Consider the following 25,534-nt stretch of genomic DNA (forward strand, 5'->3'; position numbering starts at 1 on the left):
TTGTACTGTACAACTAGGATGTCATTATTTTACACTTAAAAAACAAAGTTTGTAGATTTATATGCTAAAATGGAAGAACTCGGGCTGTAAATTTATTTATTTATTTATTTATTTTTTTAATCAAATTAACCACAAAAATAATTAACTTACCTTTGCTTGCTTTCGTCATCTTCTTTGTCTCCTAAAGGGCAGTAAACATCAGGTTATGGATGGATATTGATGATTTTGGCAAAAGGTAGAATAAAATAATTATTGTGATTAACTATTTAAGTTGTATGGGGAAAGGTGAGCTGTTTGGCAAAAAGTGTTTTTTTTTTTTAAATCACTATTTTCAAGAAGTGTGTCAAACATCTATAACCTACAGTTGACTGCTAACAGATCTCAGAACAACTTCAGTGATGCTTGGTTAGAATGACAACGATGATTATAGTTTATTTCAGCTAACAACCATTGTGCAGTACTGAAGCCACATTTTCCAAACTGTTCATAGTGTCCATTATTATCTCACCTCCAAAACTCAATAAGACCAACACAACAGTTCATATAGGCTTCAAAATAGGCTTTTTTCAACAAACCATTCTCATTCAGAAAACATACATTTCATTCATAACACACTGGCCTAAAAACACTAACAAAAGAACATTACAGAAAATGACTTAATTAAAATGTTATTTTGGAATTATGAATGAATTTCATCTATATATATATATACTTCTACATTTCCCTTTTCAGTGTCTTGAATGTGCTAAAGAATGTGTGATAAGAATGAAAAAATAAATTTGGTGCAAATGTAGTGAGGCTACTTTACAGTAAAATGAAAACCACCGTTTCAATTTGCAGAACATTTGCTAAAATGCAAGTTAGACATGCAAAACGATGTAAAAGGTGTGCATTATAATTGAGACTGAAAACTACCATTTGTTTTATTACCGCAAGTAATTCTCTTATAAAGCTGCCTAGCTTTAGATTATGGGAATATGATATTTAGCTTTTGAGAAAATAAAGATTTACAATTGTAATAAATATCAAAATAAAGGTGTGCATTATAATCGAGACGAACATGTTACAGTTGGTGCTGTGCCTATACGCTTTTCTACTCAAATTGAACTTACGTTAGAAAAGTGTACAATATCTGTGTAACTTTAGAGACGGTCCCTAAATTTGCGAACGCCTCAATTTGGTAAAAAATTGTAAAACTAACTTTATGTCAAACATTCTATATGAGCACTGTTTTTATTTTACTCCACGTTAGTTTGGTGCGACGTTTAGAACAAAACATCTACACTCAAAGGTTTAGTACTTTTCTGCGTCGCTCATTCAGTGTCTATTCGCAACACAAAACATTTCCATAGTGATGTCTGGGGACAAAACTAATTCGTAAATATTGATATAGTTCTAGAGACTGGAGAGTCTGTCACAGATGCATACTGAACTATGTAATTGAACAACACTGTTACGCTAAATGGAGATTCCATTAAATAGACCTTGTACAATAGTAATGAATTAGACGAATTATGGTAGCTATTAAAGTAAGGGGCAGGACCTCATGTTCAACGCCGCACGCCAAAGTGTGCTCTTGGTTATTTAAAAACATCAACAACAGTAAGCTAGAGATCTATATCTAGAGCGGTAGTAAACTATATTCTTGCTTTTACTTACAAATAGCTTGTTCAGGTGTGGCGCTGACTGGTCAGGGCTCGTTTTGGTGTCAGTTTCGCTTTCTCTTTGCATCATCATCATCGTCATTAACTGATATCTGATACTGCAGTGAAAATACATATATGAACCAATATGTAACTTGCATTCTTGACGCTACTGTATTTATAAATATTTAGAATTAATTATTTTAGTAAATAGATTTACATTTTACTTAATGTAAGTCGTTATAGAATAAACTTGTCTATATAAAGGTCAATTTGTTTATATATTATTTAATATGAATAATGAAAAAATACTGTCATCTGATAATATTAAATAATAAATCTGAGTTAACATGAGCTATTTTTTTACGCATTTGCATGAACAAACTAATTAATAGGGAAATATAACAAATGTACTGCTCAAGCAGGCAATAACACGGTACCCTATACTTTCCTGAGACATCTGGACTGTGCTTCAAGGACTCTATACTATTCTATAAATTATTGAGAGCTAAGGAACTTAAAAAAAAAAAAAAAGGAACAATTAAGGAAATTTCCAGCTCATGCACAGGGATCATCACCACATCCAGCCAGAAGTGCATACTCCAGCAGGCGTACATTGTATTTAATTTTCCATTCTTTGTTCTTTGGGTGTGTTAAAAGCAGGCTTGTGTGAAGGCATTTGGCATCATATTTTAAATCAAGAGCAGAAATTATAAACACAAAAATGTATTTAAGCATTCAGGCTGTGCGAGAGGTACAAGTTTGTAATCATTCATGAATGAAAGATTGATTAAAAAATGAAAAAATTAAGTTGGTTTGGATTGAATGACCTCACATAGGTTCAGTGTAGATAAACCAGTGTTTTGCGAGACTGAATTAATTCTTCACTCTCACTGGGTGCGATTTCTTCCTGTTTGTTTGAGAAGCATGATGGCTAGAAGTGGCAGCAAGTTTTCTACAAAAAATATTGTATTATTATTATTTTAACTGTTAATCAAAATAGGGTTGTAAAGTCACTGCTACAGTAAGAATATCTTTTAAGTATCATTTGATCTGTGATTATAAATACTGTATACAGAGACACACAGAGAGATGTGTGTGTGATTTAAGACTGAGTAAAACTGCAGAAAATTATTAAGACTCATCAGAGTAAATAGACAGCAATCTGAATGTGTTTGACATTTTTGAATGTTTTTGAGCGTAAATGTTCTTAAAGGTTTGTGATGAACACTACAAAATATCAAATAAAATAGATTTTAAAAATGTACATAAAAAGTATTTGAAAGATCCTGAATTGTTTCAAATAACACAGCACAGCTGACATGTGATCTCTTTCCAAGTTTCTTTTCCCTCACAGATGACTTCCAGCTTGTTATCCCTGAAAAAGGTGAAAGAGTTAAGATTAATCATGGACCTGCTCTCGTTGTGTCGTGTCACTTGTCTCCTACAATCAGTGCTGCTGACATGGACATTACCTGGTATAGCGAGACATCTGTTGTTTGCGCTTATAAGAATCGAGAGATGACACAGGGAGTTGGCTATGAGGAAAGAGCCAATCTGTTCATCCATGACCTGATGAGAGGGAATGTGTCCTTACGAGTGGCAAACTTTACAGAGTCTGATCTGGGAGTTTACATGTGCCAGGTCACCAGTCAGAATAAAACACAGCAGATAACAGTCAATGTAGCAGAAGAAGGTAAGCACTTCATAACTCCTCTAAGGATTTTATGGTATGGTCAAACGTAAAGTAAGTGATACATTTATATTTCAATGATTGGTAGAGCTTCCGCAGTTAACTTTTCTTTTTTTTTTTGCTGTAGAATCTGCCATTTTCAAGGATCAGCACTTATTCACAGTGGTAAGACAGCATCATTCTTTCTTATATAGCTCATAATTTACAAGAAAATATAGAAAAAAAAATTATAAAATATATATGTATAGCGTTTTCCTGAAGAAGAACAAAAACCTCGATCTATAGGACATGAAACCACTGGAAACAGGAATACGGCTGAAACAAGCTACAGCATTACTTGTCAACAGCATCACTAATAAAGGGGCTTAGTCCCTATATTAATCTGGGGTCGCCACAGCAGAATGAACCGCTAACTTATCCAGCATATGTTTTACACAGCGGATGCCCTTCAGGCTGCAACCCATCACTGGGAAACACCCATACACTCCCATTCACACACATACACTACAGACAATTTAGCCTACCCAATTCACCTTTACCGCATATCTTTGGACTTGTGGGGGAAACCGGAGTTGAAAAAATATATAGCTCAAGAGGGCTAATAATTTTGTCCTTAAAAATGCTTTTTAAAAAATTACAAACTGCTTTTATCCTAGCTGAAATAAAATTAAGACTTTCTCCAGAAGAAAAAATATTATCAGACATGCTGTCAAAATGTCCTTGCTCTGTTAAACATCATTTAAGAAATATTTAAAAATATATAATTAATTCAAAGGGGGCTAATAATTCTGACTTCAACTGTAGGTGCAAAGAATAGTGTCAAACAGCCATGTGTGTAGACTATCCTGTCGCAAAATGTGGCGAAAATCCTACATGATGGTAATAGTTTGATTAAGGTGTTGACATGTCTGTACTGCACGTCAATAATGCCACTAAAAGTGACATCCCCCTCATTCAATTTCTGTGTAGTTCGATTGTGACCTTAATCGGATGTAATTAATCAAAAAAGACTGTTTACATGGTAGACTCTAAATCAGAGTATTGTCTTAATCGTACTACTCATTAAGTTTATGCTCACACAAGTACACAAAGATGTACCTATACACACAAAGTCTTTATGTGGAAATCATTGAATAAATTCATTCATTTGAATCATTTTGATTAAGATTATAATAATTATAAAATAATTATCTAAGGGCGACACGATGGCACAGTGGGTAGCGCTCTCGCCTCACAGCAAGAAGGTCGCTGGTTCAAGCCTCAGCTGGGTCAGTTGGCGTTTCTGTGTGGAATTTGCATGTTCTCCCCGTACTCGCGTGGGTTTCCCCACAAGTCCAAAGACATGCGCTATAGGTGAATTGGGTAAGCTAAATTGTCCGTAGTAAATGTGTGTGTATGGGTGTTTGCCAGTGATGGGTTGCAGCTGGATGAGCATCTGCTGCGTAAAACATATACTGGATAAGTTGGCGGTTCATTTCTCTGTGGTGACCCCTGATTAATAAAGGAACTAAGCCGAAAAGGAAATGAATGAATGATTATCTAAAATATTCAAAAGTAATTTCTTTTATGGTAGCTAAGTTTCTAATCTCTTCTCATCGATTGTCCCAAACCATATTTTTCCCCAGAGTCGCATAAAAAAGAACGAATATTTTGACAAAAACAGTACTTGTATGATGAGCTGGCCTAATAAAATGTAGCAATAACACTATTTTATTCATATTATTTCTACTAATACATTAGTAGATTTGAGAACACAGACCAGAAAGAATGAATTAAACAAAACGATCTACTGTAAAACATATTTGTGTCTTATTTCATCTTAGGATGAAAAAATGAGAAAAGCAACCAACAGTAATTTATAATAATTACAATTATTTACTCATTTGTTATTAGACTAGAATAAACTCTTGTCATCTGTGTTGTAATGTTTGTTGATGGGTTTTTGTTTTCTGAATTATAGAATTACCAAGGCATCCTTCACATCACAGTGATTCATATCAGCGACAACATGTGGTATGTGTGCATATTAAACTGTCCACAAATACATGGACACTACTGTTTCAAAGTCCTGAAAGTGTTAAATAATTTTATAAGTTGTTAATTGTGTAATTAATTAAGTGTAAATCCGTTCATTGCTTATCTATATATCAAACTCCATTCTCAAACTGTTACATTTCCACAAACTGACCTCATGTTGTGAATCTTTGTAAAGAATCACTGTAAAATGAATGTTTGGGAGTTATGTTGGACTTACAAGACTACATACTAATTCCTCGAAATTAGAGTTTCAGTAGAGTAGCTCCCCTTTTAAAAAAGCAGCCAATAGAATTTTGTTGCATCACCGCTCTGCCAGTGAGAGTGGTTAAGCTCAAGCGCATCAAATTAAAAGCAAATGAGAAATGTCTTAAAGAGGGCAGGGCGTCAGACACTAGAGAACATTTGATTGGTCAAGATTTGATGAGAAACTGATCTATGAAGCGACATTGAATAAAAGTTGAAACCATATAGGCGGAAGAGACAAACTGCAACGTTTACATGTTTATATGTTTTATATCTTCTAAACGTGAATTTTGTCATTGTTTTGTACCACACTAGCTTACAGATATTAAAGACTAACATCTAAAAACATTATTTTAATTTCACTGGACCTTTGAAGTTTTTGATCCACTTTCAAAAGTACATTTGAAGATATTAGTTGTGTAAGTCCATCTTTTTCCTCAACAGATTTTGAACTTGTTTTTCCCCAAACAACTAAAGAAGCAAAGGTTTCTCTGGGCTCCGAATTAACTATTTTTTGTTACTCGTCTCCTGAAATCTGTGCCACTGCCATGCAGATCAGATGGTTTAAGGTGACTGACTGTGTTTGTGTCTACAAGAACACACAAATTATTAAGGGCAGAGGTTATAAAGACAGAGTTAGTCTCGACACTGGTGAGCTGGAGAGAGGAAATGTATCTGTACATCTGAGAAACTTCAGTATTTCAGATGTTGGAGATTATCACTGTCAGGTCAGCAGTGGAGGCAGAACACAACACATTAATGTAGGAGGTGAGCATTCTCTACTATACCAAATCTGTTATCTTTTGCTAGAACAAGGTAAACCAATCGTTTTTGTGTAGACGGCTGGGTTTCATTGTTCTTCTAATAGAAGTCCTATTCTAAGGTTATTATTGATCTACTTGATTGTTAGTAATTAGTTCATAATTAGTTAGTAATTAGATTAAAAAAATTCCTACAATCCTTTTTACGCATGAGTTGTACTATTAGTGAGGATAAAATTTTGCACCCCCTACTGCAGCACTGCGTTGCCTAAGTGTCATTTTAAATTCAATAAAATATTGTAAGTATATTATATCAAATCTAGTTAATACTAGTATATTACAAATCATGTAAAACTGACTGAATATTCTGTCATAATTTAATCATAATTCACTTGTCACAAGCCTGTTTGACTTTCTTTATTCTGTTGAACACAAAAGAAGTTATTGTTTAAAAATGCTGGTCCAATAGGTTGAAAACTTGTAACCATATACTATGGCTTCCAGTTTTTTTTTTTTTTTTTTTTTTACTATAGAAGTCAATGGTTACGCAATTAATTTTATTTTTTAAAAACTTATTTAGTGTTTAACAAAATAAAGAAACCACTTGAGGGTGAGTAAATGGTGAATAAGACTAAATCTAGGGATGTCCAGATTTGTTCATGTGATCGGAAATTAGGCCCGATCATGCGGTTTTATAGTCGATCGGAATCGGATGTTACCTCCTGATCAAGACTCGAATATATATTTATGTATATATAATTATTATATATGTGTTATTTTTTAACACATCTATAGTTATGTGGTGGCACAAAGTTAGACCTCTTTCTTGACACAGAAACAGCAACGTGTGCAGCATGACATCACTTTGTTTCAGACACACTACTGGTTAAATGCCGGCAAAGTAGAACACGGAAGCAGCTTGAAGCGGAAAGTGCGAGTATGTCTGCGGTCTGGATGTATTATAAAGTTGATGATGACAACATTGCCATAGCATACTGTGAGATATGTCAACATGGAATTGCCTGCTGGGTGTTTTAAGTTGAGGTGATATTTGCTTTTATATTAGATTATTTTATATTTACTATTGCACTAAAGTCCAAAAGTGAAGAGCTGATGTTATTTATTACTTGATTGTTCAAGTTACCTCATGCAAGTGCTCTGTTTGTTATTAGTGTTGTTGAATGTTAAAATAATGTGAATTAAATAAAAAAATAAGGAACATCCTGGATCTGTTTCTTTGCTCTTTTTTATTTTTATGTATTACAGAAGTATGGGATTGGGTTTCGGTATTGGTAGATATTCAAAATCAAATTACTCTGACTCGAGGCCAAAAAAACCCGATCAGGACATCCCTAATTAAATCTTTGGGTGAACCATCATGTTTTTAATACCATGTTTTTAGATCTTTTACTTCAGTGTGACTATTTCATTCACCTTACAGACAGACAAAATATGGACCGAAGAAGAGACCAATAAAATGGATGAATCTGCTCTAATGGCAGGTGAGTGTGGAATTTCCCAATGCTCAAGTAGAAAAACACTATCTCTATCTGACAAGACAAATGACTGTTAATAAGTGAAAATAACAAATGATAAATGATTTGTTGTTATTTTCTTTTTCAGAGATAAATGTTAACAACGTACAAGAGCTTTACCGGAAATTGATAAGGGCTTACAATAAAAGAAACTGAACAAGAGTTGAGAGAGACCAGGATGGCTTAATATTTAACCTTCATGATCAGGTTTTACACAGAGACAGCCAAAATCCTTTTAAACAACTTAGAAACGGTGTTGTCTATTGCGTTTTTTGGAGAACTTGTTAAATGCATGTTAATTTGATGCTAATTGATGTTGTCTTGTCATTATGTGATGATGATTATTTAACTTTGACACAAAACTGTGTGAGAATATTTACAAAAATTATGCAACATAGGGCTTAAATCAAGTAAGATCAAAATTGTACTATAAAATGCACTAGTAAAAAATGGTTTACACCATCATGTTTGTGATGGTGGTTGTGGTTAATCAACTATCACAGTGTTTCCCAACCCTATTCCTGAAGGCACACCAACAGTACACATTTTCAATCTCTCCCTATTCAAATACACCTAAATCAAATCATCAGAACATTAGAAGAGACTTGAAAACCTGAAATGAATGGTTCAGATAAGGGAGATAACCAAAAGATGTACTGTTGGTGTGCCTTCAGGAACAGGGTTGGGAAACACTGAACTACCATATTACTGTAGATTAAATGCAATCATTACTGTCAATTTTCACAATACTGTCTTTACAACTGCTAAGAGAAAGAAGACTCTGTTTAGCTACAGCTATGATTGAGTGTGCATAATTTGTCAATATTAGAACAAAAGTCAATATTAGGAGATGCAATGTGATTTGGCTCAGATGGCAAGCCTATGAACAGCCAACAGAATTTTTTTAGCACTCTTTAGTCTACAGAAATTGTGATTTACTGCTTTATATGTTGGTCAAATGACTGCTTTACTTGTTGATCAGAATGCCATAAGTAAAATGTTAGGCTACTCAGGACTGCTACCCATATGAACTGTAAAGTACATCTGAGATACCGTTCCACTTCCCACCCATATGCATCATCTCCCTTCTAGATTAGTGTGATTTTACCAAGTAGCACAGATTTAAGGGATAAGTCTACAGTTTATATGACTGTAAATTTAGGCTTAAGGTTAGGTTTGTGTGCTTCTGCATCATTGTTATCCAGGCCCGGTTCTTGCCAATCACAAAAGGGTGGGCTGACAGAAATCCCGGGGGTACATTTTTGGGGGTAGCGTTGGGAGTAAAAAAAATGTGTATAAACAGTGTGTAAAAGTGTAAAATTCATGTAATTAAATAATGAAATAGCAAAAATGCTGTAATAATGTTCTTGTTTAAAGTTGTATATTATATTATCAATATAAGCACAAATATGGTTTTAATAAAGAGTTAGTTTTAAATTCAGTCAACATTCGAATGGATAATGACTGGACTAGAGGTATAGTGATTAGGTGGATTATTTTTTTGAACAGGAATGATGTTTCAGGATCAAAATAATCCAGGATCCAGGTTAAACTCACCTGCCAGAAGAAAAGATTCCTTCATATTGTTTCTCACCATGTTTTGTGCATCTGTGGAAATTAAGAAAATCACATAAAAATTAGTTTATTTGATTGTGCACATTGATTAAATTAAACAAAAACAGCCTCTGAAGGATCTGTTGATTAGTTGATTCTGCTATTCAATTCATAAACACGATGAATACAGCCTAGATTAGCTTAATATAAATGAATCGTCATTTAAAGATGCTGAGACGTAGATTAATTCTCTCACTCATATGGATTACATCGACAATGTGTTTGTAAAAGGTGATATACACAAAATGGATCAAATGAAGAAGCAGCTATGCAAAATAAAAGGCATCAGAGCAAATCACTTCATAATTACAAGGCACTGGACAATCATCTGAATGACTTTGGATTAAATGTGATCAGACAAAAAGCCATTGGAGGACAAGCCTTTGAACAAAAAAATGTTGGATGAAACGGCCTAAAACAGAAATGAAAAGACTACATATAAATAGGCATTAGATGAAATGCAGATAAAACATTGATGAAACAACATCAGAGAAAAAGGGATCAGACATAATCGTTGAAGAAAATGGTGTTGGATAAAACAGAAAAAAGGCACTGAGTGTAAAAAGGGTATCATAGAAAATGATTTGTAACAACAACAAAAAAAAAACATTGGAAAAAAGCTTCAGCAGATCACTTTAAAACAATATTTTGTTTAAAATAAAGCTTTAACAGACCTTACAAAACAAATATGCCACACAGTCTGCTTACCAAGAGCACCTAATATATTTTCATTATAAATGTATTAAATGGAAAGGTTAGGATCTCTGGATATAAAGGAAATAAAACATTCATTGTGCTTGCATTACACAATTCATACAGTATATTAATTAATTTCACTTTTTAAACCTCATTTTTCATTGTCAAATGCCAACACAATCTCATTGCAATTCGTAACTTTTTGATTTAGTGGCTAATTAGTACGAATTCGTACAATCTAATTATCCCCCCTCATGATTGTGAAGCACTTTGGGTGTATGGCCATACGCCATAAATGCACTATATAAATACACAGTACATTACAATACATTTCATGAACATTTTTAATAGTTTAAAGTGATATATTGTCTGGGTTGATGTTGTATATCATACTGCAAAAACCAGGTAATAAGCTGCCAGTACATTTTCGGTTATTTTACAAACTTAGTTCTCTATATATTATTTCTTAAACAATATATTGTCTCAAACTACTAAACTCTCAATAAAAGTCACTGCAGAATTGAATTTTCAACTACAAAAGAGCAGAGATCAAATTCCCATAATGCAATTCACAACCGTAAATAAACAGAACACACAAAATATGGAAACTGATGACAGATCATTTTTTACAATGTAAACTCAGCAGAAAGTAGTCAATGTGGCCAAAAGAGGTTTAACCACCAGAAAAAAATTTCTCCCTTGTCTATATGTGATCTTATAGACCACAACATGCCTTAATACCAAGTGTTAAACAGGGACAAAATGAAAACACATACCATTCTGGTGAGAACTAGATTAACCTGTTTGGAAATGCCGCTGTTTTCACTCAGATTCAACAATACAATGTGTTTATATAGTGTTTGTCTGTTTGATTACATTTGGAAGATGGGATTTTGCTAAATAAAAAAATAGATACATTTTACATTAAAAAAAACTTTAAAAAACTGTATATATTATCCATTTAAAGTGAAAATAATACATACAGTATGTAATCTAATATATAATTTAAACAATAAATTCTACATTTAATGTATAATATTATTCTATTTTATTCATGCCATCTATGTTCTACCCATACAGAAAAGGTAGAAAAAATGTGATACTTATCACTCATAAATGAAAGAAAAACAGACTTGTTGCTTGCGTAAGAGATTTGTAGTGTAGTTAAGCCAGTGTGTTGCGTGAGACTGAAATCATTCCTCCCTCTCACTGGACTCGTTTTCATGCTGTTTAGAAAGGAAACATGTCTGGAAGAAAAGGCAGTAAGTTTTGGTTTTATTTTATATCAGAGTGCATTCTGTGGATTGAGTTTCTTATAACATTTTAAAATTATTGTAGCTGTTTTACTTTTGTGATGGGCACTGAGATTATGTGCACAGTTGTGTGGCTGGAACTCAGCTGGCTGAATTATTCAGTTAATAAGAACTACACCATAAGTTCAGTGAACTTATTCAATGTGTTCCTGGTTTGTGTGAATATTCACAAAATGTGGTTTCTGTCAGAGAACAAGATAAATATGATAAATATGCATGTAAACTTATGAAATTACAAATATACAATGATAAAAAAATGTATGTATAAAATATCTATAGGCTATAATTATCTGAGGCATAGTAAACAAGAAAAAACAACAGCTCATTTTTACATCAATAAATGTAGACGTCGACGATTATATATTATGTGTGTGCAGCTGTGCGCTGATTTTAAATATGTTGATCTGAATAGCCTGCAATATTTTCATCAACACACGACAAGTAACGCGCTTACATAAACACATCTTGCAGTGCAAACTGTTGAATGATTCGACAACCATGTTAGGATTGACGCTACTGTATACTGTACAAGCAATGTGATATTTTTTCCTGAGGTAAAATTAACCGAATTACACTATGACCGACTATTAAACAAATCTAAAATAATGGGAAATGTTGTACTTACAGAGTTATAGCAAAATTATATATTAGCAATATCACGCAATGCTAAAACACACTATGAAGGAATAAACAAAAGCCAGGAAAACTCTGTATCCCTCCGCTAAGCTGGAAGCAGCCGAACCGAACAGCTTTTTTTTTGCTTATTTACACCAGACAAGTCAGAGACACGGGAGTTGGAACATGTTCAACTCGCGCATGCGTGAAGGAGCGATTTTTTTGGCACATTACAGACAGAGAAGAACAACAGAGATGAACAGCAAAATATCGTCACTTAAAATGACTTCAGAGGTACTGAGTTGTAGAAACAGATTTGAATCTCTCTCAATGTATCTTTTCCCTCAGATAACTTTCAGCTTGTTGCCCCTGAAAAAGTTGAAAGAGTTAAGATTAACCCGGGATCTGCTCTTATTGTGTCGTGCCACTTGTCTCCTGCAATCAGTGCTGCTGACATGGAGATTAACTGGTATAACAAGACAGCATGTGTTTGCACATATAAGAAACGAAAAATAACACAGGGAGTTGGCTATGAGGGAAGAGCCAATCTGTTCATCCATGACCTGGTGAGAGGCAACGTGTCCTTACGAGTGGCAAACTTTACAGAGTCTGATCTGGGAGTTTACATGTGCCAGGTCACCAGTCAAAATAAAACACAGCAGATAACAGTCAATGTAGCAGAAGAAGGTAAGCACTTCATAACTCCTCTAAGGATCTTGCAGTGAGCAATTTCAAGCATACAGTACAAGTAAATGATAAATTAAAGTTCAGTATTTTGCTGTGCCTGCTTAGTTAACACTTTTGTTTGTTGTCATATGCAGTAGCTGCCATTTCTAATGACCAGCTCTTATTCACAGTGGTAAGACAGCATCATTCTTTCTGCCGGTGACATATTATATAGCTCATAATATACAAGACAATATAGAGGCAAATCAGAATTAGAAAGTAAATAATAATAATAATAATGATGATAATACTTTAGGTGGCACAGTGGGTAGCAATGTCACCTCACAGCAAGAAGGTCGCTGATTCGAGCCACAGCTGGGTCAGTTGGCATTTCTGTGTGGAGTTTGCATGTTCTCCCCGTGTTGGCGTGGGTTTACTCCGGGTACTCCGGCTTCCCCCACAGTCCAAAGACATGCGCTATAGGTGAATTGGGTTAAGCTAAATTGTCCGTAGTGTATGTGTGTGACGGTAAGAGCGAATAGGTGTTTCCTGGTGATGGGTTGCAGCTGGAAGGGCATCCCCTGCATAAAACATTTGCTGGATAAATTGGTCGTTCATTCTGCTGTGGCGACCCCAGATTACTAAAGGGACAAAGTTGAAAAAAGAAAAGGAATTGATAATTGAAAATATTAATTATGGATGCACTCATGCCACTTCATCCAGAAAATGTCCAATACTAATTCATATTTTTATTTGCTATTCACTGGTGCCTATATTTTCATTTTATTAATTAGCCACCCACAAAAGCTAGTTAGTTCGTGTTTACTGTATATTATGTTGCTTGGGATTTAGAAGTGATAAATGAACATATTAGCACACATGATTTGCTATACATGTTAAAAAAAACATTCTTAAACAGTACATTAGAAAGAAAAATAGCAAAGTCCCAGTGAGAGAACATTGTCTGGCAAATACAAAAATATCAATACTGTTAGAGATTTAGAAAACTTGACCTACTTGTGTAGCAATTCTTTTATTGTATCATTGCTAAGAATCTCTGCAACTCATAAATCCATTTCTCAATTAGGATTACACACTGAAAAAAACAAGTGATGGTAAGTTTTACCCAAATTTATACTTTTCCTTAGAGAATCTATAACAAATATAGTGGAAACTGGGTGTTGTTATATGAATACATGTATGTTTTTCTGTTATCAGGCCAATCTGGAGATTCACAAAATAATATCCTTAAGGTCTGTGTGCACATTGATAAATGATTGAACACTGTTCAATCATTTATTTTACAACCAATCAGAAGTTAATCAAAATTTAATTATGATTAACTTGCAGCATATCATTCTTTTGCCTTAATTTTTATAACATATGCAACGCTACTGTTTTGGTTTTGATTAAATTAAATATGAAATATTCTGAAATGTCTTACCGCCAATTTGGTATTTTAATTCTTCTTTAAAATTTGCCCCAATTGGCAGCTGAATTAACTTTTTGACAACTTAATTTTAATCAATCATTGTATGATCAAAACCTTACAACATAACTTTGACATTTTATTATCAATTTTTTAGGGAGAGGCAAGCTACAGTAAGTTCTCTTCATGATATTAAATTATGCTAATTAAATGAAAAGGTTAATAAATATTTAATATTTATGCCTAATTTAACTGTCAAACACATTTAAAATACAGTTACAGTTCTCAGCATATATAAATACACCCCTCACAAATCTTATAAATTCATATCTTTAATAGGAAGCTATACAATATTATATTTGTGCATATACATTAGATTAGTCAGTACTGAAGCCAAATCTGGAGCTTATCTAACAAAATACCAGTCCAAAAACTAGTTCACCCAAATAAATATGTTATAGAAAAATATTAAATACAAAATTTAAAAAAAAAAAGAGGAAAAATCGAGAGAAACAAAAACAATGAAAACATTTGTTGAAATTTTGTAGGCTGTAATTCTTTTTCAATATTTAGCTTGAATTTAATTGTATTATCTTTCAATTTCTAAACATGTTAGGTGACTAAAATAGTAGTTTAATGAATATGTTTAATAAACTGTTTTGTTTAAACGCACCAAAATACATCACCTATAGTCACTGAGAAATGGAGAAAAGTATTCATTTTCATATGGGGTGTACTCAATTATGCTGAACACTGTATATGCAATTTTGCAGTATGCCAAAACATTTTTATGTGGTGTTATTTACTGAAATCATCATAAAATATGTGTGGATCTTGCTTGTAAATGCTGATGTCATTTTCTGCATTAAAGACTTATCAGTCCAGTCTACATTTCACAGTGCTTCAGGGAGAGAACAGCACAAGGTTTGTATGCAAATTGATACTATCCATAAATTCCACTACATTGTCATTTTTATGCCATAGTCTCATCATTGTGTGCAGTTTTTTACACTTTAGCAAAAAAGAAAAAAAAAAAAACAGCAAACGATGACTTACACTTTTTAAAGCATTTATTTATTATTTGTGTGTGACTTTTTCATGCAGTAAGTCAAGTAATAAATGAAAATGCATTATTCTTATCTCAATTAGGATAACAGGATGGAAACTGGAAGTAAAAGTAAGTAAACATAAGTACATTTTCAAACTTAAAAAAAAAAAAAAAAAAAACAGACAGGCCCAAAATCATACTTAAAATGATTATTTTATGTTGTTGGAGAACAAATCATTACCTGTGCAGGCTATATTGTATCTACTCTAAAAGCCATTCACTATGCATCTGTTAATAGTCCTATTGTATGTGCATGTGTTTAAATGTATGTGAGTTTATTTAAGTTTATCTACGTCGCTGAGAAATAATTGTTGTTTCAATGTTAAAACTAAGTCTCTGTGCTGCAAAAAATTTAATTTCAGCTCAAATAACCAAATTAGTATGAGTTATTTCAAGATAACTAAAAATTTAAAGGCAGCACAAACTCTTACTGTACTAAAACATTAATATTTTTGAAAACTTCCAAGATGGTAATGTAAATAAGCAATGTGTTTTAAAATGTTTCACTCTGTTCCTCATAGGTACCTTTCAGCTGGTTGTTCCCAGCACAGCAGAAGCTGAGGTTTCTTTGGGATCTGATTTGGTTATTCCTTGTCAACTGTCTCCTGAAATCAGTGCTGTGGACATGGAGATCAGCTGGTCTAAAGATGCAGACTGTGTTTGCTTGTATAAAGACAGGAAGATCACAGAAGGGGTTTGGTTCAAGGACAGAGTGAGTCTGTTCTTCACTCACAAACTTAAAAAAGGAGACGTGTCCTTGAGACTGAAAAACTTCAGACAGTCAGATATTGGAAATTACCACTGCCAGGTCATCAATGCAGACAGAAAAGAAGAGATAACAATAAGAGGTGAGCAGTCCTTTTATAGTTGGTTATCCAGACATTCCTGAACATCCACAATAAGAAATAAACAATGTTGTTGTTAGTGAGAGTGAATCCTGGCATCCAACCAGTGAATCTGTCTCCAGTTCATCAATATGTCCCATCAACGCTACATGAGGTAAGAGAACATAAGGTGTTCCTTCATATTATCTTTTGCTTTCAGTAATAACAGATATTAATCAGAATCTTGAATTAAAGATTTTAAAAAGTGATCTAATCTTAATACAAATTAGACTAATCTTTCTGTAATAATCTAAATCAGGGGTGCCCAAACTTTTTCTTACCAAGGGCCAAAAACCAAATTTTATTGAGGCTATTGGGCCAATGGTAAAGTTGCATGGCCAATTTCCTAATTTATTTAATAATGTTTAAAAAGATCTAGAAAACATTGATTTATATTAACTAATACAGTACACTATTTTTTTACATTTTATAATGAACGTATTACAGTCAAAACAAAAACAATCTCATTAATAACATTATGGAGTTACATTAGTGTTTGTCCTGATTTGCTTGCCGATGTCTTGCTAATCCTCCATTTGTCGAGTGACAGTATTTACGTTTTACAAACTTATATTTATTTACATTTAATTAAAACATTTCATTTCATTTTTTTTTTTGTAGCTTAGTAATAAAACAAACAAAAAAAAGTTACTTCAAATTAGAAATGACAAACTCTGTTAAAGGCATTCTCCCCAACCTTCTTCATCATTCCCAGATGGCCCCAGGTGGGCCAAATAAAAGCTTACAATGGGCCAACTTTGGCCTGTGAGCCCTACTTTTGGCATCTCTGATCTAAATTATTTTAGAAATTATTCATTTCTTTCACTTTCTAAAAGCTGGTTATTTCTTGTTATGATGCTTTTTGCTCAACACTTATGTTTGTAGTAGTTTCTCTACTAGATGTGCCTTAATTTGCTTCTCAGATTTCCCGAGTCTTCACTGTTGGAACTTATTGTTTTCTTTTTGCATTATTGTATAATTTGGCATCCGCCACCTCACGATAGCGACAAATGATTGTTGTTATAATAAGTAGTAATAGTAGTAGAAATTGTAGCTGCAGTAGTAGTACTAGTGGAGACTGATTTCATCTGTTTTGGGGCTGAATATCCAGAAATAAATACAGGCTAGACAGAGTGCAGTAAAAATATAAAGTACTGTAAATCTCATTGTATTTGATTTCATCTTAGGTCAAAAATACAAGAGAAGCAAACGACAGTAAGTGTTTCTTTTTTAAAAAATCCTTGTAATAATTACAAGTTTTATTAAATTAGATATGACGATCATCTTGGTGGTGTTAATCTTGTTTGTAAAGTGCTTTATGATGTTTTACTTTCTGAATTCTAGGATTATCAAGGCATCCTTCACATCATAATGATTCAGATAAGAAACAGTATGATGTATGTGTGCACATACCACCCATGTATGTTTCCACTGATTTCATTAAGTCTTGCACGATTCTTTTTAAACAAATGAAGCATACAGTACATCAATTCATTATTTATTATTACATTATTTTACACTATTATGTTGTTACATTTCAACAAACTGACCTCACGTTGTGAATCATTTGTAAAAAATCCGTAAAACGAATGTTTGGGAGCGATGTTGGACTTACAAGACTACATACTAACTTAAACTGTATTTTGTTCTAAATTAGAATTGGAGTGAAAGCGTCTCAAGCAATGGTAAGATTTCTTTAAAGAATTAAAACTCCAGATTTGATTTTTCCAATTATTTTGCCTCAACAAAGAATATTATTTAAGTAAACATGAACAAAGTGCTAGGTATAAATCAATTTTTTCTCTTTTGTTTGCCTCAGATTTTGAACTTGTTATTCCCCAGACAACTAAAGAAGCAAAGGTTTCTCTGGGCTCTGAATTGACTATTCCTTGTTACTCGTCTCCTGAAATCTGTGCCACTGCCATGCAGATCAGATGGTTTAAGGAGACTGACTGTGTTTGTGTCTACAAGAACACACAAATTATTAATGGCAGAGGTTATAAAGACAGAGTTAGTCTCGACACTCGTGAGCTGGAGAGAGGAAATGTGTCTGTACATGTGAAAAACTTCAGTATTTCAGATGTTGGAGATTATCACTGTCAGGTCAGCAGTGGCGGCAGAACACAACACATTACTGTAGGAGGTGAGCATTCTGTGGCACTGCCTCTTATAGAAGCAGTTAGATATCTAACATCACACATACCTACAGTATTTATGCTTAATTTATTGTCTTTATAGTAAGGATAAAATCTGAAGTCCAGCCTGTGAGTCAATCACCAACAACTGAAGGTCAAAGTGTTCAGCTAGTGCTGTTTCAAGTAAGACATTTATTTGATCTAAAATGACCATCTTCAAAAGTGGCTTGAGTGACATTTTTGTAATGCGAGGTAGGGCTGAACGATATTGGAAAAATTTGACATTGTAATATTTTTTCTCTTCAACATATTTTGTAATATAAAACAATTTCACCAGATGACTTAAGTATCTATTTGATCTATTTGACAAGTCATTCATATAAATAGATTAGGATGATTTTGCAGGGGACTTACAGTAAATATAAATATATTTTATGTAATTTATTATAAACTACAGTCATAAATAAACAGAATGGAGTAATTATTAAAGTGAAATAAACAGTGCTTTATGATTTTCTGGGGGAGTCTAGCTGTAGTCAGGTACAATAATGGAATATTCATTCATTCATTCATTTTCTTTTCGGCTTACTCCCTTTATTAAACTGGGGTCGCCACAGTGGGATGAACCGCCAACTTATCCAGCCTTTGTTTTATGCAGCGGATGCCCTTCCAGCTGCAACCCATCACTGGGAAACACATACATACTTATTCACATACACTACGATCACCTACTGCACCTTTAACTAAACTAAAGGCTACCCCTGCAAAATGTAGCAAGCTAAGCTAAAAGTTCAATCCAAGTGGATCAATTCTACCTTGGTAATCAATAAAATTGTCAATGAAACATATGAGGCATAATTCAGTTCAGTTATTTACTGCAATTAAGATTCTGTTCCAAACAGAAACAAATTAGACGGCAAGATGGCGGCGCGTTCAGTTCGCGAAGCCCAGCGTCTCTCCAGTTTCTGCAATTTTGCGGTATTATTCCTGCTCATTTCGGGTCTGTTCGTACAGAACAGCAGTGCCTTTACATCGTACACCCGACAGGACATCTTGGATATTGGTTTGTGCACAGTTTTATTAACAATCTTTGACTCATCCCTGAGATCGCCAGAACACCCGGGCCTCAGAGCCCTACACGGCCGGGTGGAAGTGCTCGAAGGCGGCGCAGAGAACGTAAACAAAGACGGGGGAAGTGCGGCGGGCTAAGAGCTAAGCTAAAGCTAACACCACACCGGCTCTCTTTACCCAGCATCTTTCTCGCCAATGTACGGTCACTGGTGAACAAAATGGATGAGATTCGACTGCGCATCAACCACAGCAAAAGATTATGGAACTGTAATGTCATGATTTTCACAGAAACATGGCTAAACAGCGGGATACCAGACAACGTTATATCGCTAACGGAGCATCAAACATTCCGAGCAGACAGAACGGCGGATGACTCCGGTAAGACCAGAGGCGGAGGATTATGCATTTATATTAACAAAGCTTGGTGCACAAACTCTGTCGTCGTTGGGAGACATTGCTCTGTTAACCTGGAATTTCTAATGGTTAAATGTAGACCGTTTTATCTGCCACGGGAGTTCACCTCCACCATAATAACTGCTGCTTATATCCCTCCCGACGCTGATGCCAAGCTTGCTATGAATGAACTTCATGCAGCCATCAGCAAACAACAGACTGCTCACCCGGAGGCTGCTTTTATTGTTGCGGGGGATTTTAATCACTCAAACTTAAAAACAGTGCTCCCCAAATTCCATCAGAACATTTTCTGCCACACAAGGGGAAACAAAACTTTAGACCAAGTTTACACAAACATGGCTGAAGCATATGCTGTGACCCCCCTCCCCCACTTGGGTCAATCAGATCACCTTTGTTTGTTTCTCACCCCCAAATACTCACCCATCGTCAACCGTGTGAAGCCATCAGTAAGGACCATCAAAGTGTGGCCAGCGGGGGTGGACTCCACACTCCAGGACAGGTTTGAACACACAGACTGGAGTATGTTTGCTTCCCAGGCCACATGTGGCTCTCACACAGACATTGACAGTTACACTTCCTCTGTTCTGGAATATATCAACACCACCATAGACAGTGTTACAACCCAGAAACAGATCACCACATACCCAAATCAAAAGCCATGGATGAACAAGGAGGTGCGCCTCCTGCTGAAGGCACGCAACACTCCATTCAGATCAGGGGATGCACAGGCCTACAGCACTTCCAGGGCTAATCTGAAGAGGGGCATCAAAAAGGCCAAGCACTGCTACAAGCTAAAGCTAGAGGAGCACTTTTCCAACTCTGATCCTCGGCGCATGTGGCAGGGCATCCAGGCCATCAGCAACTACAAACCCAGCCAGTCCACCCCCACAGCCACAAATGTCTCCTTCCTGAACGAGCTAAATGACTTTTATGCCCGCTTTGAAAGAGACAATACAGAACCCTACACCAGGAACACTACCTCAACCGACCACTCAACTATCACACTCACCTCCTCAGAAGTCTACACCGCACTGAGTCGGATCAATGTGCGTAAGGCTGCTGGACCAGACGGTATCCCTGGGCGCGTCCTCAAAGCATGTGCAGAACAGCTCGCTGGGGTGTTCACAGACATTTTCAACCTGTCACTTAACCTAGCAACTGTGCCAACATGCTTTAAAACCACCTCTATTGTGCCAGTGCCGAAACACTCCAGCCCAACATGCCTGAATGACTACCGCCCTGTAGCACTCACACCCATCATCATGAAGTGCTTTGAGCGGTTGGTCCTGGCACATCTGAAAGACTCTCTGCCATCCACACTGGACCCACATCAGTTTGCCTACCGTGGCAACAGGAGCACAGAAGATGCCGTTTCCATAGCACTGCACTCTGTACTCACACACCTGGACAATAAAAACACTTATGCACAAATGCTGTTTGTTGACTTCAGCTCAGCTTTCAACACTGTCATACCCTCTAAGCTACTGATCAAACTCAGAGACCTGGATATCAACACGTCTCTCTGCAACTGGGTTATGGACTTTCTGACTAACAGACCTCAGAATGTTAGATCAGGCCACATCTGCTCCACCACCGTCACACTCAACACTGGTGTACCACAGGGCTGCGTGCTGAGCCCCTTCCTCTACTCCCTTTTTACCATCGACTGTAGGCCTGTGAACAGATCCAACACCATCATCAAATTTGCAGATGACACCACAGTGATTGGTCTAATCAGCAATAATGATGAGACTGCCTACAGGGAGGAGATACAGCATCTGGCCACTTGGTGCACCGACAATAATCTGCTCCTTAACACCAATAAGACCAAGGAGCTCATTGTGGACTTCAGGAAGGGACGAACAGGCTTGCATGATCCCATCCACATTAATGGGATGGCCGTTGAGCCTGTCTCATCCTTCAAGTTCCTGGGGACCCACATCTCAAAGGACCTTTCCTGGACCACCAACACCTCCAGCCTGGTCAAGAAGGCTCATCAGCGCCTATTCTTCTTGAGGCAACTTAAGAAGAACCAGCTTTCATCAGCCGTCCTGGTGAACTTCTACCGCTGCACAATAGAAAGCATCCTGACCAACTGCGTCACAGTCTGGTATGGAAGCTGCTCTGTTGCTGAGCGTAAGGCACTGCAGCGGGTGGTGAAAACTGCCCAACGCATCACAGGGACTACACTGCCAGCCATTGAGGACATCCAGAAGAAACACTGTCTGCGCCGAGCACGCAGTATTCTTAAGGACACCTCTCACCCTGCTCACAGACTGTTCTCTCTCCTGCCTTCCGGCAGGCGCTTCAGGCTCCCCCGGACAAAAACCAGCAGACTGAGGAACAGCTTTTTCCCCAGAGCTGTCTTCCTTTTGAACTCTGCCCCTCACTGACTCTTTTGCCCCCCCAATACACCCCCCACACTCCTCTAACTTATACTCCTCACAATCACTGCACTATTTAACATTTGCACATTTAAAGTTTGCACATATTCATTGCACTGATTCATTTACTTGAACTGTACATACCCACAGCACATGGACATTTGTAATTATGTTATCTATCTGCCACTCCTGATTATTAATAGCATCCTGTACATATATTCATTTATGCAAATCTCTGTTCATAGCTAATACAACCTGTATATAATGTTGATAGTACATCCATCTGTGAATATCACCATAGTTTTTCTATAACTGCACTTTATAACTTATACCTGTATCCTGCACTTGCTGCTATTGCACTGCTGGTTAGACCTAAACTGCATTTCGTTGCCTTGTACTTGTACATGTGTAATGACAATAAAGTTGAATCTAATCTAATCTAATCTAAAATTATACTAAATATGAGAGCAAAAACAAAAATCCAGAAAACAAACAAAAGAAATCTGTGGATTTACTTTCATTGGCCAGACAGCAGCCTTACGGCTCTGTGATCTGTAATCCGCAATTGGTAAATGTAGTTTGAGTGGACACTACTGCACTATATGCTTAAACAATAGCTTTGTTACTGAAAAGTACTGAAAATGTAGTTAAGATAGCAGCATCACTACGCTACTGCACAGATAAGCTAGTAGCGACACTACTGCCCAACATTGAATTTTTGTGAAGCTGGTTGAAAGTCTTTTTACATACTGATAACAATCAATAAATCAAGTGGTCCAAATGTACAGTATATGTATTTTACAACACAATCTCACGGCAATTTGTAACTTTTTAATCTCGTGGCCAATTTGTATGAATTCATACAATCTCATTCGTACAAATTAATACGAATTGCTTATCCCCCAATGATTGCTGGGTTTAGGGGCGAATTGGCTGCCAGGCCTCCTTTTTAAAATCATACTTTTTACGTACGACTGAACTCAAATTCGTAGTAATTAGCCACTAAACTGACAAAACGTAAAATAGTTAAAATAGCTGGTATTTTAATATCCTTTGAAAGGTCTAGGACCAAGAAAAGTCCATCATTGTTCGCACCGAACATTATCATAGGCTGTCTGCCTGTCTGAATATATAATTGCACTCCTCTGCACACTCTGTTCATGCAAAAAGGTTTATATCACTGGTACATTTATGGATGCTGGTCAGACAGGGAATAGCAAGTTAACATCAACAACTTACCTTGTTTTTTTGAAGTTCATTATCTTAATTACTAACTGTACTATTAAGTTTTCCCTCCGGTGTGTGCTACATGATGTATTGCATGATGTTTTCTAGTGCGCAGTTTTTATGTGTTCAGGAAGTGTGGATTTGGTAGGTGATTTGCAAGGTCTGAAGTTGTCTTTCAGTGCTATCAGGCTAACATTAGCATTTTCCTATATCTCTTAATGCCCCTTTAAATGAAAAATCTGAACAAAACCAAAGAAATGAAAGGAATTTTTCCATGTTTATTGATTATTTCACAACTATTTTCTTCACCTTACAGACTGACAAAATATGGACTCTGGAGGAATCACTCAAAATGGATGAATCTGTTTTAATGGCAGGTGAGTTTCATTTGAAGTTTCATCAAGTGCATATTACTATTAAACATAAGATCTCTTATTCATTTATTTTTTAGAAATGAGAGTGAACAATGAGCAAGAGCTTTACCAAACGCTGATCAGGGCTTACAGCGAAAGAGACCAACAACTGGAAAGAACTGAACATGAGTTGAGAGAGACCAGAATGGATTTGGACAGAGTCTTAAAACTCAACCCTCATGCTCAGTTTTTAGACAGAGACAGACAAAATCCTTTTTAAAAGCCAGGAAATTCTTTCATTCATTAATTTTCTCAAGTCCCTTTATTTATCTGGGGTGGCCACAGTGGAATGAACCACCAACTCATCCAGCATATCGCACTTTGGGTCTGAGAAAAGCGCACTATAAATAAATATATTATTATTATATGTTTTACGCAGCGGATGCCCTTCTAGCTGCAACCCATCACTGGGAAACATCCATACACACTCATTCACACACACTACGGACAATTTATCCTATTTACCCAATTCATCTGTACTGCATGTATTTGGACTTTTGAGGGAAACAAGAGCACCCGGAGGAAACCTATGCGAAAAAGGGAAGAACATGCAAACTCCACACAGAACTGACCCAGCCGAGGCTCGAACCAGCGACCTTCTTGCTGTGAGGCGCACATGCTACCCACTGCGCCACCGTGCAGCCAAGCCAGGAAATATGCAGTCTAATTCATGACATTTCTTAGAACTTATTACAATCAATATTTTTTCTTCTTTACAGTTGAAATTACAATATAGCTATATTTTTAACTAGCCACAATAAAGTACGGTGATAAATGTTAATTCATTTAGAAGTATTCATTAATGAACTATGGCTTAGGGTTTACTATAAATATAGTATAGAGCAGGGGTGCCCAAACTCGGTTTTAGACGGCCGGTGTCCTGCAAAGTTTAGTTCCAACTCCAATCAGACACACCTGGGCTAGCTAATCAAGCTAGGCTTTCTAGAAACATCCATGCAGGTGTGTTGAGGCAAGTTGGAGCTAAAATCTGCAGGGCACCAGTCCTCCAGGACCGAATTTGGGCACCCCTATAGTATAGAGCATACAGTAGGTCTGAAAGTAGATTTTTTGGGCCGCAGCTCTGCACAATTTTGCTCCAACCCTAATCAAACACAGCTGATCCAATTAATCAAGGTGTTCAAGACTACTAGAGACTATTAAGCAGGTGTGAGTTGGAGGTGGTTGGAGCTAAACTATGCAGAGCTGTGGCCCTTCAGGAATTGTTAGAGACCACTGGTATAGAGTTTCTTTTCGCTTACTGAATATTGGATTTGTTTTTCTAATTGTGCTTGTCTTTCTTCAGATGTGATGATTTATTATGTAAAAATTATATATATAAAATATATCTAATATATATATATATATATATATATATATATATATATATATATATATATATATATATAAAGTTCCTGCTGTTTGCAGATGATCTGGTGCTGCTGTCGCCAACAGAAAAGGATCTACAGCAGCAGCTGGATATCCTGCACAGCTTCTGTCAGACCTGAGCCCTGACCGCCGTTAACCCCCCAAAAAACCAAAACCCTAACATTACATAAAAAACCCAGATGTCAGGGAAAGAAACAAAGCTTCACCCTTGGTATGACAAAACTGGTATGAAGTTGCCACAAGCTACACATACCTTGGGTTGAAAAT

General features: G+C 35.9%; 3 protein-coding genes across 6 annotated transcripts in view; 2 read left to right on the top strand and 1 right to left on the bottom strand.

Moving 5' to 3' along the window:
* LOC130229016 (uncharacterized) overlaps positions 1-25,534 on the bottom strand; it is a 36,992-nt gene that overhangs the window by 8,365 nt on the left and 3,093 nt on the right. For 3 of the 4 annotated variants that reach the window (XM_056457596.1, XM_056457595.1, XM_056457597.1), the window contains exons 2-5: positions 9,470-9,520; positions 3,119-3,215; positions 1,660-3,021; positions 151-181 (exon numbers count right to left, since the gene is read on the bottom strand). In XM_056457596.1, the coding sequence (XP_056313571.1) occupies positions 151-181; positions 1,660-1,779 (151 nt within the window). In that variant the 5' untranslated portion in view covers positions 1,780-3,021; positions 3,119-3,215; positions 9,470-9,520. Of the gene's footprint in view, positions 1-150; positions 182-1,659; positions 3,022-3,118; positions 3,267-9,469; positions 9,521-25,534 lie in introns of all 4 variants that reach the window. The other variant, XM_056457594.1, reaches the window with a different exon arrangement.
* Positions 2,937-8,305, top strand: LOC130228337 (uncharacterized; the record flags this gene model as incomplete). The annotated part of the gene is made up of 5 exons (XM_056456775.1): positions 2,937-3,373; positions 6,014-6,432; positions 7,644-7,645; positions 7,780-7,879; positions 8,001-8,305. Coding segments are annotated over 5 exons (1,026 nt in total), but the record flags the coding sequence as incomplete, so codon positions are not given.
* LOC130229015 (uncharacterized) lies at positions 11,403-25,183 on the top strand. The gene is made up of 17 exons (XM_056457592.1): positions 11,403-11,484; positions 12,499-12,837; positions 12,972-13,009; positions 13,904-13,931; positions 14,035-14,069; positions 14,403-14,418; positions 15,117-15,169; positions 15,395-15,422; positions 15,875-16,201; positions 16,279-16,352; positions 17,425-17,452; positions 17,582-17,634; positions 17,895-17,922; positions 18,057-18,380; positions 18,476-18,555; positions 23,785-23,845; positions 23,920-25,183. The coding sequence occupies exons 1-17, from the start codon at positions 11,466-11,468 to the stop codon at positions 24,099-24,101; spliced, it is 1,713 nt and encodes a 570-aa protein (XP_056313567.1). The 5' UTR covers positions 11,403-11,465; the 3' UTR covers positions 24,102-25,183.

The sequence above is a fragment of the Danio aesculapii genome, chromosome 5, assembly GCF_903798145.1.
Source record: "Danio aesculapii chromosome 5, fDanAes4.1, whole genome shotgun sequence".
In the NCBI taxonomy this organism is placed as follows: domain Eukaryota; kingdom Metazoa; phylum Chordata; class Actinopteri; order Cypriniformes; family Danionidae; genus Danio; species Danio aesculapii.